The 15,696-nt window shown below is 45.7% G+C and overlaps 1 protein-coding gene across 1 annotated transcript in view; it reads right to left on the bottom strand.

The window, feature by feature from the left end:
- The window catches only part of LOC126229625 (juvenile hormone acid O-methyltransferase-like), a 63,079-nt gene that overhangs the window by 16,163 nt on the left and 31,220 nt on the right, over positions 1–15,696 (bottom strand). The window contains exon 2 of the mRNA XM_049942368.1: positions 6,504–6,654. Within this exon, the coding sequence (XP_049798325.1) occupies positions 6,504–6,654 (151 nt within the window). The remainder of the gene's footprint in view (positions 1–6,503; positions 6,655–15,696) is intronic.

Here is a 15,696-nt window from a genome sequence, read left to right as displayed (position 1 = left end):
CACATCTCAGGTGGGGTTGCCGGCCCCCAGGCGCTAAAACAGCAGTGTAGCACCACTCTGCTGAATGGTTGTCGACCAACCGAGGTGGCAGAGTGGTTAGCACACTGTACTCGTATTTGGGAAGATGACAGTTCAAACCTGGGTTCAGCCATCCTGATTTAGGATTGCCATGACTTCCCTAAATCGCTTCAGGCAAATGCCGGCATGGTTCCTTTGAAAGTTTCATAGCGGCCCCTTATCAGTTAGATGGTCCGCACAACAGACAAGCAAGGTGGGCTGCTGACCTCCCTTCAAGATGGTTCAAATGGCTCTGAGCACTATGGGACTTAACATCTGCGGTCATCAGTCCCCTAGAACTTAGAACTACTTAAGGGGCTCCGGAAAGGCTCAAAATCATGAAAAGTTCAATTTTTACTTTTTTGCGTTTTCTGAATCTGCAGACTATTACCTTTTAATAGATATATAATTTATTCAATTCCGAAGACTACAACTATTTTTAAATTTTTTTTGAAATGTGTTCTACATGGGCGGACCCACTGTGGCGCTGTTAAACTGCTGTCAAATGGTTTTATTATTAACGTCCGTGTTCATCAGGTACATTTTAGTGATGTGAGATAAAGTATGTGTTTTGGCTAACCTGTGATGGTTCAATATATATCGCTGGTGTGATTGTCGATTGTTTCATGTTTATTTACTCTGTCGTTATCTCGAAAATATTCGTAATTAAATCTGTTTCTTGAGTCTCTGTTTTGTTGAAGTATAATAATGAGTAAAAGTAAAGTTATTAGAAATCCTCTGAAGGCTTTTAAGAAAAGGAGAAATGTTGGAAAGCCAAAGGTATGTGTTATTACTGTAAACAATAAAGACGATAACCAAGTGAGTGAACCTAACATGGTACGAGCGATGCTTGCTTTAGACAAGGAACGCCTTCGGGCTGCAGACAGGGCTGTAAAGAGTCTAGAAATACAAGCAAGAGTAAACAGGAGGAGGAACAAGAGGAAGCTGGAGGAGGAGTTTGCAGAGGATGAAGATAATCCATCCTATGGACCTGGAATGCACTAAAAAGTTAATCCAATCTTTGTAGCTCGATTCCCAAAACTTTTATTTTCTCATACTAATCACACGTTTTCTAAGGATCTTCCAAACATATTTGTTTCAAACTTTCAGTAAATGTTACACAGTACCTTCCGCATAATTTAACACAGCCTTTTTCCAAAAAACTGTATATTTTTGAATATATAAATAAAAAATTGCAAAAAAATGTTGTGAATTTTCATTACAATTGAAAAAAAATCATCTTTAATAACTGAACTAAAATTTTGTAAAATCCCTGTGTTAAGTTGTAGCCCATATTCCAATAAATAATCTGTAAAAAGTTCAACTTCCTACCTCAAATACTTTGTGAGGAAAGATGTAATTTATAAGCGTTATTTTAACATTGCAAGTATAGGGCGTTCCGGAGCCCCTTAAACCTAACTAACATAAGGACATCACACACATACATGCCCGAGGTAGGATTCGAACCTGCGACCGTAGCAGTCGCGCATTTCCGGACTGAAGCGCCTAGAACCGCTCGGCCACCACTACCGGCTCCCTTCAAGAGCTCAGATCAGAATATCACCAGTGGATGTAAACCTCAACAGACTTTCCGCATAAACATGGCACTACTTCGTGCAAAGGCATGTGACAGAGATCAACCAATTGGAACTAATGTGAATAAGTGTAGCACTCCGCAGAATCGGTGATGTAAGCACGCCAGCAGAGTCAGATCGGCAGTGTGTACATAGAGTTAGAACAGCTACGGTCAATAACTACGCCAGCTCTAGCTCAGTAGACACTCACCACAGTGTTCCGTAGAAAGTTGTATCTTGTTGGGCGTAACGCTACTCTGTAAATTGTTTAGCGTAGTATTGTGGTTATTATTTCTTTTCATTGCTCTTAGTTGGCTTTTACCACCACCAGAATTATTGTGTTTCTTGCTGTTCTTGAGTTTGGAAATTAGTGCTCGCCCAGAAGGCGTTTTAGTTAAATAAAGTGTCCTCAAACTTGATCGTTAGTTCCTTCCTGCTGACCGAGGACACTACAGAAAGGGCACAGCTGACTTCCTTCCCCATCCTTCTCTAATCCGAAGGAACCAATTGAGGCGTAGCGCCTTCGCATCGCTCGTGTCACTTGTTAGGACGATATCGTTATAGGCATGAGTCATCGACAGATGTCACCAGCTGACATGACCTGAGTTACAGAGCTGCACATAGTTGTTGTACTAGTAGGCGGCAGAGGTCAGCAGTTGACGGACAGTGCTAGCAGTCGTAGTCAAAACAATGTTGTAAAGTTATGTTTGATTAATATTTAATGTATTTGCATAATTATAATTGTTTTATATGCGTAGTAATTAGCAGTGTGAGTGTTGTATGAGAAAAGAAGAAGAGAAGTAAGTGAAAATTGTTTTGTTTATTCACGAAGTACCAGTTAAACTATACAGGGGATTTACTATAACTGAATGTGTAGTCAGTTTATGGTACTAATAAATCGTGAGTAGAACACAAATTAATCGGTAATTTCAGTAGGAGTAATTTTATATTTGATACTTTTCTACATTTATTTATTTAGCAATTGCCATAGAAGGAAATGTTTTACTATGATTGGTCATTGAAGTAAAGCGCGGGTTAGCCCGGAATAATACTGCAACCTGATTTGCTGTTTATATCAGCCAATCAGAAAAATGCAGGCTCGCGCCAATCTATGCTGGGAACAAAGCCTTTGGTGTGATCTGGGGGGGAGGGGGTGGGGGTCGTGGCTGAGGGTTCGAACTAGTAACATCTCATTGAAAGTACTGTAAAATCGCGGAAAAATGCTAATTACGAGTTCACGAAGTAGTACAAAGTGTATTTAAGTGAATGGTATAGTGGAAGTCGTGTGGAATTTCGGATGGAATATCAAAATTATTGCTTTTGACTGTTAGTTAAAACCGCGTGGCGTGTTGTGCGATCTAAGACTGGAACAGGTATTACGTATAGAGCAGAGTGCACAACATTTGAGCGAGCATTTTCATAACTAAACGATCTGGTGGACTCTATTAACTTCAGTAACGGGTGTAAATACCATAAACTGGCTACGTGTGTGATTGTGGTGTGTGTGTGAACTTTACATTGTGTTGCCACTTAGTGCGGACATGGCAGTATTAACTGTGATCTTTATCGTAAAAATACACCTGAAAATTTACATCGCCAAGTTAAAACTTTTATTTCAGTAGCTAGCCACATCCCGTTTACTGGACAATTCTATGTATGTTGCGACCTGCAATAGACAGTAGTGGTCTAGTATTTTCTACTACAGCTTTTAGCTAGACAAATGAACATTGCTGGACACTGGCAGGGCGGTAAAAAGTAACATGCCGCACTGCACAATGACCTCGCTGTCTGGTCGCCTCCCCCAGATCAACTAACCAACGAACGGTTGTCGAAGACTGACTGGTAGATTTTCAAAGCGCTCAGCAAAGATACTAGAGTGATACCGAGGTTGTTGCCAAACTCGCGGTTCTTAGACGGACCCTTTGATGATTTATTCACGCATGTGTCAGATCGGGCCGGAGGAGGGTGCGCGCGATAAGGGAGGGCCGAAAAATCATAAACATCCGTTGTCGCTGTGTTCATGTTCCAATTTCGTCGAATGCTTTCGAACTGTCTCTAGTGGTTACACCCACTACTGTCGCATGTTCGAATCCTGCGTCGGGCGTGGATGTGTTTGATGTCCTTAGGTTAGTTAGACAGCTGCCACCACCCTTCACAGAGGAATGGGGTACTTAAAACTCTAGTACATAGGGCGCGCACTATCTCTGACGCAGAGAGTCTACCCCAGGAATTGGAACATCTGAGAACTGTTTTTCGAAAAAATGGGTACTCAGAGTGGCAGATTCAACGTGCTCTCCGCCCAACCACTGCAGCACAACCTGTTGAGATGGATGAAGTCACGAGGGAGGAGGTAGGCACTGCATTTATTCCATACACAGGCGCACTCTCGGGGAAAATCGCCCGCATTCTGAAGAAATACCGGGTCGGAACTGTGTTTTGTCCTCCAAATAAAACTCGTGCACTGGTGGGGAGCGCCAAGGATGACCTCGGTTTGAGGAAGGCCGGCGTGTACCACATTCCGTGTCAATGTGGCAAGTCGTATATTGGTCAGACGATGCGTACCGTCGAGGATCGATGCCGTGAACACCAGAGGCACACTCGACTGATGTATCCGAGCAAGTCGGCGGTCGCTGAACATTGTTTGTCGGAAAATCACGCCATGGAGTATGACCGCACGAGGATTCTGGTACAGACGTCGAGATACTGGGACAGCGTTGTTAGAGAGGCCATCGAAATTCGCACCAATGACGACCTCATAAACCGCGACTGTGGCTATAATCTTAGCAAGGCTTGGGAACCAGCGATCGGGTTAATCAAGAGTACATCGAGCAAACGTATAGTTGTGACGACCACGGCGGACAGAGCCATCACACCGACGTCATCTCAGACGCCGTCGCAATCTGTTCCACCGCGCGACCGTGGCGCGGGGCGCGGACGGCGGAGGGAGCGCGCCACGGGGGCGGAGGGTATTGAAATCGGCCGCCGCCGCGACCGAACCCAGTTCCCTCTGAGAAGCCTTAGCGTACGGATCTCCGTGCCGGCACGTTCACAGGAGCTCAGTCCGTCAGTTCAACTGATGATGGCGACATGTATGATCGCCGAAATATTGTGCCCGTTGGACACTATAGACCGGCAGCACACCCGTGGATATTTTGATTAGGTTTAAGTAGTTCTAAGTTCTAGGGGACTGATGACCTCAGATGTTAAGCCCCATAGTGCTCAGAGCCATTTGAAGCATTTGTAGATGAAGACTCGTGCAGTGCAATTGTCTTTGCGGTTTGTGCGATCTGAATCTAAGTATCGAAGTAAATGAATTTTTAAACCCTAAAAATCATCGGTGAAATTACACAGATGGCCGATCTGTAGTCGTTGCTGCCGGCAGAACTACTTTCAGAAACCAGCTGCAACAGCAGTACTTAGCGTGGAGCTGAAAATATTACGTAGCACAAAGCGTAGTGAGTGGCGGTAAAAAAGAGCGCACATTACGTGTGGCAAATGTAGCAAGAAAGCCGTCAATTGGAACAAAGTGTCATGAGTTACTCACTACTGATTCGAGAATAAGCAAAACCACATTGTTTCATGCTCGCACAAAGGGTACCTTAAACATAGTGAGTAGACAAATGCTGACATTTCCTATAAAGACGATCTAATATGCAAGTATTTTGGTCACATGCAAGGCAAATCTCAATCAATGAGTGCAAACTTCAGAAGTTACTCAAAATCCATCAAGTTAGTAATTTTACTGCACTAGCAAAGAAATAGTATGAGCAAGATAATTTGGTTATTAACAGCTGAGAGAGAAAGAGGGACTGATTTGCACAGGGGCTCACGTATGTGAGATCCACAGCTGGGTATCTTTATCCACGTGGGCCCATTTTTCCGATCCTAAGACAAAGGAATACTGTGGTCCATTGGAATTTAAATAAACATGCAAGGCTAGAAATTGCTCCAAGTGAAACATAATTCAAAATTAATATATTCTGCAAGAAATGTAAGCTAAGTTTGAGTCGAAAACGTGGTTCAAGCAAGGAGCATGTAGCCACGTCACCTAAATAAGTGCAACACCAGACCAATGTCCGTAAAACACAAAAAGTTAGCTCAGAATGGCGTCCCTTCGACACACTAATCTCTCTCAAACTGTAATCTGCGCTAAGGTCCCTGATTGACTCTGAGGAGGCAAAGTCCTCGTCCTCCGAGAGACATACTATGTGCGGCTACACAGAATTAATGTGGCAAAGAGCTAGGCAGAGTCCTTTTAAAAGTACATTTTGAAAGAAAATAGAAGACTGGCGAGTTGAACGTTTGCACACTTCTGAAACAAGTTGGCACAGATAACTGATGGGTTGCATTGTCGTGGTACAACGGTAAGTACCATCCAGAATCCACACAAAAAGAAACTGGAATGTAAGATGTGATTATGACTGTGAGCAGCATGTAGTGAGGCGAGTTATGGTAGGCAGACCAAGGTTAATCATGCTTAATTGCAAGATCTACAAAAATTCCGATGTGAAAACCTAATCGAAGGCGAATAGATGACATCAGAAAAAATGCAGGAGTGACGTTATGCGCTAGCAGACGAAGATTGTGATGTGTGGGTAACCCTAGAGTAGCCCGCCATTCAGCTGTAGGTCTCAGATGGTTGCTGTTAGGAATTCATTTTCAAAAAAAAAAAATTAGTTGGAAGTAAACTTTTTGGGTGAGAAAAGCAAGGGCAGGCCAGGAAAGAAAATACTTGATGATCGACTAGCGTTAATGCAATGTCACAGCTATCAAGAAATGAAGAGGAAAAAACAATATAGAGAAGAGTGCATGCAGCGCCAAGGAAAAACGTTTAGAAATAGACTGATCGACACAAGCAGGTGTAGATGGTACCTATAATCTCGTGCTGGTGTGGGGAAGAGAAGGCGAAGTCATTCTCCTCACGACACGTCTTCACTGTGAGGCCGCTCTCAACCAGCAAGCTCCTCAGGTGTTGCACGCGGTCGAGCTGGAGATGGTACGGCGACACGAAATTCTTGTAGTCCTGCAAACGTAACGAAACAGGCGTGTTGAAAAAGCGCTGTTTGTAACCGGGCTTTCAGTAAGTCCACGCACTAGTCACGTCTTCGTCATGAAACTGTCTTACTTACAGCTGGTAGAAGTCACGCATCTTCACATTGTGGCTGGTGGTGGGGGTTTACGAAGGTCAATGAACAATGATTGAGTAATTAATTTGGTTGTCCGTTTTTCTTATGCCCCTCTGAACTGGCGAAATTAAATCTCACCTGTGATTCTTCTGTTGTCCCGGCCGCGGCCGCTGTCAGGCTCCATCACGTCTGGCTTGGTTTTAGTGATTAACTGATCAAGAAAGAGACAACAGGGGAAGCCACAAACCAAGAAAACAAAGAGGCAAATCTGATACGCTGTTGCACATAGTGTTTGAAGGCAACACGTTAAATGACAGGTAGGCTGTTACACGTGAATAACGGTTACTCCTCGCCGAAAAAGTTAAGAAACTAAGTTAAGAAACTGCGAAGACTCGTCTTGCTGCAGATCAAGACACAATAATAATCAAATACACTATTGGCCATTAAAATTGCTACTCCAAGAAGAAATGCAGATGATAAACGCGTATTCACTGGACAAATATATTGTACTAGAACTGACATGTGATTACATTTTCACGCAATTTGGGTGCATAGATCCTGAGAAATCAGTACCCGGAACAACCACCTCTGGCCGTAATAACGGCCTTGATACGCCTGGGCATTGAGGCAAACAGAGCTTGGATGGCGTGTACAAGTACAGCTGCCCATGCTGCTTCAACACGATACCACAGTTCATCAAGAGTAGTGACTGGCGTATTGTGACGAGCCAGTTGCTCCTCCACCATTGACCACACGTTTTCAATTGGTGAGAGATCTGGAGAATGTGCTGGCCAGGGCAGCAGTTGAACATTTTCTGTAGCCAGAAAGGTCCGTACAGGATCTGCAACATGCGGTCGTGCATTATCCTGCTGAAATGTAGGGTTTCGCAGGGATCGAATGAAGGGTAAAGCCACGGGTCGTAACACATCTGAAATGTAGCGTCTACTGTTCAAAGTGCCGTCAATGCGAACAAGAGGTGACCGAGAAGTGTAACCAATGGCACCCCATTCCATCAGGCCAAGTGATACGCCAGTATGGCGATGACGAATACACGCTCCCAATGTGCGTTCACCGCGATGTCGCCAAACACGGATGCGACCATCATGATGGTGTAAACAGAACCTGGATTCATCCGAAAAAAATGACCTTTTGCCATTCGTGCACCTGGGTTTGTCGCTGAGTACACCATCGCAGGCGCTCCTGTGTGTGATGCAGCGTCAAGGGTAACCGCAGCCATGGTCTCCGAGCTGATAGTCCATGCTGCTGCAAAAGTCATCGAACTGTTCGTGCAGATGGTTGTTGTCTTGCAAACGTCCCCATCTGTTGACTCAGGGATCGAGACGTGGCTGCACGATCCGTTACAGGTATGCGGACAAGATGCCTGTCATCTCGACTGCTAGTGATACGAGGCCGTTGGGATCCAGCACGGCGTTCCGTATTACCCTCCTGAACCCACCGATTCCATATTCTACTAACAGTCATTGGATCTCGACCAACGCGAGCAACAATGTCGCGATACGATAAACCGCAATCGCGATAGGATACAATCCGACCTTTATCAAAGTCGGAGTCGTGATGGTACGCATTTCTCCTCCTTACACGAGGCATCACAACAACGTTTCACCAGGCAACGCCGGTCAACTGGTGTTTGTGTTTGAGAAATCTGTTGGAAACTTTCCTCATGTCAGCACGTTATAGGTGTCGCCACCGGCGCCAGCCTTGTGTGAATGCTGTGAAAAGCTAATCATTTTCATATCACAGCATCTTCTTCCTGTCGGTTAAATTTCGCGTCTGTAGCACGTCATCTTCGTGGTGTAGCAATTGTAATGGCCAGTAGTGTAATACAAATTACAGAGAAAGTATTGAATGTTCCAACTCCTGAATTAAGACAGAGTGGACCGAGATGTGGCTGAATTACTAATAGTCATGAGAATTGATGAGACCAGCCTGCGCTGGGGTCACTGAAATTGCTTTCAAGGAAACATGATATGATTTCTGCAACAGTCGTTTGGTGTACACGTTATCGTGTCGCGTCGAAATTACTACCGATTAGCACGCGGGAACTGTTCACTGACTGTGCTGGACTGTGTCGCGCGATCAATGGCGCTTATGGATGTAAGCAACATGTATATTTGTACATTATGACGGCAATACGCTCGCGGACGGTGGTCACGAACTTCCACCTACTAACAAGGTACCGCCTGAGTGCGAGGTTGCAAAAGGCCAACGATATTTACGGCATTCGACGCCCCACATATTGTCTACCACGCAACAGCAACAATGGTTGGTATTGGAAGCAGGGGGCAGGACTGGAGGTACCCAGTGGAGAGCACAGCATGAGACTATGGAGCTTCGTTGAACTGCTTAATCGACAAGTAGCTCACAGCAGTGCTAATCGTGTTGATACAAAGCAGAGCAATGGCAACGGTAAACAAAGAAGAGGAATGGCAACGATAAACAAAGCAAACGTTGCATTATATCTACAACAACGGTTGCCGAAGTTGAAATTTCGTGAGAAAGGAAGCCCAGGAATTTTGCAGAACGAGAAAGAAGTGGCACATGAAATATTAGCGTTTCTGCGTGATCAGTCAGTGGAATGTTTGGTATCGTATATACTCGACAGTGCGTACATGTACATGGGGAGTACAATGATGACGACACGTCCTGAGCAAGTGGAAGTGGTACTGAAACAGGTTTCGAGTCATGTAATTCGTCATCCTTGTCCGACAGGGATCCACAAATACCGTCCGCAGTGAAACGTAGTAAAGGACAATCGTTGTCCAACGAGCAGGTACTAAACATAATTATATGCATGGAAGATCACCCGCAGCATAGTAAAGGAACAATTATGAACAGATTTCGATTAAGTCTGCAGCAACACGATAGTGTAGTGCATAAGAAAAACTACGGGTAGTCAAGAAACGACAAGGCGCACTTGTTACAGAAACTGGTGTTTGTGCGTTTCGAGTGTCCTCGACACAATTTACAGGATGTGTATGACAGTGACCTACTACGTTATGCACTTCAAAAAAATTGGAAGACGTAAGATAACGAAATTCCAAACAAAGCGCCAACTTGACGATGCACAGGAAACTGTGAAATCGGTCAGAAAATTTGTAGATGTGATAAACTTATCGTATCGCCCAGTAACGAATTTGTTTTAAACTCCGATCAATTGGGATTTGAAGAGGAAAGTTGTATCAAAGGAACCCTGGAAATTAGAGGTACCATGAGTTGTATGATGATCAAGTACCCTCAGTGCCTTAACGCATTCGCATACAATTATGCCGACTGTTAAACTGGATGGTAAATTGGCTGCAAATTATTTACTGTGCTGCGAGAAGTCTGAACATTATCGCACTACCTGCAGCTACGCCTTAAAGGATAGCCAGTTTCATGATAACCTTCACGACATACTGTTTTTCATTCGGCTGCATGCCAACACATTCCGTATTTTGTGACGGGCTTCGTAGCGACAACACTTCGCTGTAGAAACGGCCTACGAAGTCACCGCCACACTTTTAATAGCGGGCCGACCGGTCCGCTGGAACAGTGAACAGAAAGATGAAAACCCAAACACTCGGATTAAACGAAAGTCGGTACTTATCTTTATTAACGACGATACAGAACACAGTGGTGAACATGGTCTACAGAAATCTGTCTAGTTCGAGTCGGAGCGGCTTGGTCAGCGTCGGCTGACGACAAACAACAACTCTGCTGCGATGAACACACAACTGACTAGCAGGTACACAATTCGGTGGCGAGTATACAACTGAGCGGCGAATCCAGAACTGTCCTAGCGCTCGCGACTCCAGCGCTTAAGAAGCCAGAAGCCAGCGGTGGCGCGCGCAGACTTGCGGCGATTTCCTGAATCGCTGGCGCTGCTTATGCGGACGGCGTCCGGACTTTGATGCTGCCAACCTTTTTGGCAGCGGGCTCGGTTGGCATTACTGGCTAGGATATAACACTCCTCCCCCCCAAATCGCCGCACCGTCGTTGAATAATGACGTGGTGAGCGTCGACGGCGGGGGAGGGGTCTGGCCGCAGACGTAGCAGAAGAGACCGGGGCGGAGACTGTTGTCGGTGGCAGTCCCCGGTCTGCACCCCAGCATTGGCTGCGCGGGGCCTCGGGAAACACCGACTGAAAACCGAGGTCAGGGTGCACGCCTGTGACCACGGGCACAGCTTCTGGTACTGGACGCGACGGGGCGTCGGGACCCACGAAGAGAGGCAGCGTCTCCTGACGCTGCGTCGACGGCTGCTGAGTGGGCGCCGGACAAGGCGCTGTGGTGTCAGACTCCTTGGGGGTGCCCAAGGAAAGCGGCTGCAGTACAGTCTGCACAGCCACCGCTTGGGAAGGCGGCCGGGCTGAGGGGTCGACGTCCATCAGCTCCGAAGGTGGTGGCGACTGAAGAGGGTCCGCAGGCGCCGGAGCGACCACCCGGGGCGCTCCCGCATGAAGCTGCGCGGGAGGCATCAACAGGACGGGCTGTCGGCGTGGTAGCGGCGACGGCGGCTGCTGCTGCCCTGGGGGTGGCAGCGAAGTCGGAAGGCGCGGCTGGAACCCGCCGCGGACCAAATCTGTGGACAAAGAACGAGCGGCAGAATCCGGGCGGCCAGCGCGGCGCAACTGGTTCTGATGCCTCCTGTGCACCCAGTAGCACCTTGAACAGTATAAAAACCGCGACCCTGGACACTTATCACGGTACCACGTTCCCAACGACGGCGACCGTGATAAACTCTGAAAAAAACGGCGTCGTTGCGCTGAAAACGCGTGCGATGCTCAGAAGCGGCGGGTCGATCCGGGGGGTGCAACAACCGTAGTAGGGTGCGATGACGACGGCCGTGGAGAAGCTCCGCAGGCGAAGGGCCGTCGCGTGGCGTGGTCCGGTACGACGACAGGAACGTGATGAGGGCCTGCTGACGAGAGTGCGTAGCATGAAGGCGGTCCATATGATCCTTGAATGTGCGTACAAAACGTTCCACTGCACCATTCGATTGAGGGTGGAACGGCGGAGTAAGAACATGGCGAATGCCATTGGCAGAACAAAAACTTTCAAATTCAGCAGAGGTAAATTGTGGACCATTGTCAGACACTAAAACTTCTGGAAGACCCTCAATACAAAAAATTGAAGTCAACGCCTGTATAGTTTGTGCAGACGTTGTAGACTGCATGGGCACAACAAACGGAAAATTACTAAATGCATCTATCACGATGAGCTAACGAGAATGCCAATATGGACCAGCGAAATCAATATGTACTCGCTGCCAGGGACCGGCAGGGCGTGCCCACTCAAAATAGCGTTGAGGCGGAGCAGCTTGGTGTTCGGCACACGTCGAACAATCTGTAGACATCTGCGTAATCTGCTTATCAATACCGATCCATGTACAATGACGGCGGGCAAGCTGCTTGGTGCGGACCACTCCCCAATGACCTTGATGCAACAAGTCGAGGACCTTGGATTGGAGCACTTGGGGAACCACTACACGAAGCTGGTCATTCTCGGTGCGTAACAGCAAAACTCCGTGCGAAACAGACAACAGATGACGTTACGGATAATAGCGACGAACCACAGGATCCGATATGTCCTTTGCCTTGGACGGCCAACCACGTTGAACAAAACGTAATAGTAAACTCAGATGAGGATCCGTAGCTGTCTCACGTGCCACCTGACGATAATCAATCGGAAAATCCCGGAGGGATTGATGCTCATCGGCGTCAATCTGATGCAAGAGTCGTCAGAGGAATCGAAGACATCATCCGCAGCAATCGGCAATGTAGAAAGCGCGTCAGCGTTTGCATGCTGAGCTGTAGGGCGATACAGTATCTCATACTGGTATTGTGATAACAAAAGAGCCCAACGTTGTAGTCTCTGAGCTGTCCGCTGAGGAACTGGTTTAGACGGATGAAACAGCGACGTCAGGGGCTTGTGATCTGTGACTAAATAGAATGGTCTACCATAGAGGTAGTGATGGAATTTTGTGACACCGAACACAATAGCCAACGCTTCCTTGTCCAATTGGCTATAATTACACTGAGCTTTGTTTAACAATTTAGATGCGAACGCAATAGGACGTTCGGTGTTACCGACTCGGTGAGACAACACAGCACCGAGACCGAAAGAAGAAGCATCACAAGCTAACACCAGAGGCTTGTTAGGGTCGTAATGGACCAGACAACGATCATTCAATAAAGCCTCTTGAAGCTGCTGAAAGGCTGATTGGCAATCAGCTGACCACACAAACGGAACATTCTTATGGCGGAGACGATGCAACGGTGCAGCAATCTGTGATGCATTAGGTATAAACCTAATATAATATGTCAATTTGCCAAGAACTGCTTGCAATTCATGCAGATTGCGAGGGGCGGGCAAATCACGAATAGCTGCTAAATGTGACTGGGAGGGATGAATGCCTTGAGCATTAATAACATGTCCCAGATACTCCAACTCCGTAAGGAAAAATGAACATTTATCGATGTTGCAACGTAGGCCTGCCTGAGACAACACTGTAAACAAACACTCCAAATTACGGAAATGTTCAGCAGGCGTCCGACCGGACACAACAATATCGTCTAAATAGTTGCAACACGATGGCACATTAGCCAAAAGTTGGGACAAAAAACGCTGAAAAACAGCTGGAGCTGACGCACAACCAAAAGGCAAACGCAGAAAACGGAACAACCCCAACGACGTGTTTATGACAAAATACTGTTGTGATTGCTCGTCGAGGGGCAATTGCAAATATGCTTCACGGAGATCAATTTTGGAAAAGAAACGAGCTTCCCCTAACTTATCCATCAGCTCGTCCGGTCTAGGTAAAGGAAAAGAATCAATGACAGTCTGAGGATTAACTGTCGACTTAAAATCAGCACACAAACGTAACTTGCCAGACGGTTTCTTTATAATAACTAAGGGAGAAGCCCACTGGCTCGCTGAAACGGGTTGAATAACACCGATGTTTTGCCAACGACGAAGTTCATCTTCTACAGGTGCCCGAAGGGCGTGAGGCACTGGACGAGCACGAAAAAATCGAGGCTGAGCATTATCTTTTAACGTAATATGAGCGGCAAAGTTCGCAGCACAACCGAGTTCGTCTTTAAATATGTCACTGTATCGGTTACACAAATCGGTTATGCTGTCTTGAGGAACAACAAAAGAATTAAGTTGCAACACATTGTCTTGGATAGACAGGCCAAACAAGTCAAAACAGTCTAATCCGAAAATGTTTACACTGTCTGTAGCGCGGAGCACTGTGAATGAAACTGTTTTTGTGTTGCCCCGGAATGTGGCTGGCACGCTATAGTCTGTCTGTAAACTCAAGAGCGAGCAGCGCTTTTGGTGGGGGAAGTGGCCTTTCCCGGAAGAACGCTGCCACAGGCCTACAGGGGCACCCAAAAGCTGTTGCCCGTTATCTGTCTAGAGGTGTAGATCGGCGTGAAGTGATATACCTCGTTTCTGTTCGTATGATCTTAGTTGCCAGTGTCAGTCAGTTAACTTTGTATAATTGCTGATATACTTCGATTTCCGGAAGTGATGGATAATCGTCTAGCATTGCAAGAAAATGTGCAGAATATGAGGAAGAGGAGGTATTTGCGGAGTAACGAGCGTTCAAATCGTCTCTAATGTTATTACATCGTGTATTAAAGAGGCGGCCAAAGAAGAACTGTTGGCTAATATTACCAGTCCCAATCAAAGGGCTGCAATTTATGCAAACGTTAGCCTTGTCCAATAGGACGCATAAGGAAGGAACGCGAAAATCAGCCGCATGGTTTAGTGGAATCGCCACGATGGAAAACTAATAATCTTGGGAGGCCGGCCGAAGTGGCCGTGCGGTTAACGGCGCTGCAGCCTGGAACCGCAAGACCGCTACGGTCGCAGGTTCGAATCCTGCCTCGGGCATGGATGTTTGTGATGTCCTTAGGTTAGTTAGGTTTAACTAGTTCTAAGTTCTAGGGGACTAATGACCTCAGCAGTTGAGTCCCATAGTGCTCAGAGCCATTTGAACCATTTTGAATCTTGGGAGGAAACTGATCTTTATAGACAGTTTCAAAATCACGTAAAACCTTTGATGCTTATGGAACATTAAATCTCTATCTCGGTCACTATTCACCTGATACTGAGACATATTGCTTGAAATTTGTGCGCAATAGCTATTGTAAACACTGCTGAAATTTTCTTCGAAACATGTACATCGATTCTGGACTTCTAAGCAAAAAGCTTGACATACGAGATGCGTCCACGTATTTTTTGGTAAGAACTTTATTTGTTAGTCTACAGCAATGTTACCCTCTTCAAAATATTCCCCATTACATACTATATACTTGTGCCAGTGCATTTTCCAATTCCCGAAATTCTTTAGGAACTGTTTCTTCGGGGTAGTTAATAGGTCTCTTAACTGTGCTTTTTTAATCTCATCCATGCTTGTGAAACCGCTGTTTTTTAAGGCCTGCTTTGAAATGTTTATATCACTTGTATACCCTTGGTTCACTTATAACAGGCTCACCAAAAGCAACATTTAACATTTCTAAAAATTTCATACACTTCCTTCCATTCCTATAACAAAATTTAATACAGATATTCTAATCTATTTTCATACAAAACAAATAATCGTTGATGCTACCAAAACACATGTAACCTTTTTGACAGCTGACAACGGAGTAAATACCCAATATGCATAACATTGTACACATACTTTAGAGACATGTTTACGAAGACAGTGACAAAAAAGTAGTGCAAATTGTACTAATACAACACGTTAAATTATAAATTTCTGCTTACTTCTTAAACACTCTCCGTGTTGCAAAAATTGTTAAGTTTCAATGCAGTCCTTCAAAGAAAACTTCTATGTTTTAGTAGAAGCACAAAGTAAGAACACGCCTCAAATTCTACAGATTGATTGCATTATATGGGGTTCGTTTTACGAATAGCAATAGAGGA

The sequence above is a fragment of the Schistocerca nitens genome, unplaced genomic scaffold, assembly GCF_023898315.1.
Source record: "Schistocerca nitens isolate TAMUIC-IGC-003100 unplaced genomic scaffold, iqSchNite1.1 HiC_scaffold_376, whole genome shotgun sequence".
Taxonomy (NCBI): Eukaryota; Metazoa; Arthropoda; class Insecta; order Orthoptera; family Acrididae; genus Schistocerca; species Schistocerca nitens.
This window is presented reverse-complemented; position numbering and strand designations above follow the sequence as displayed.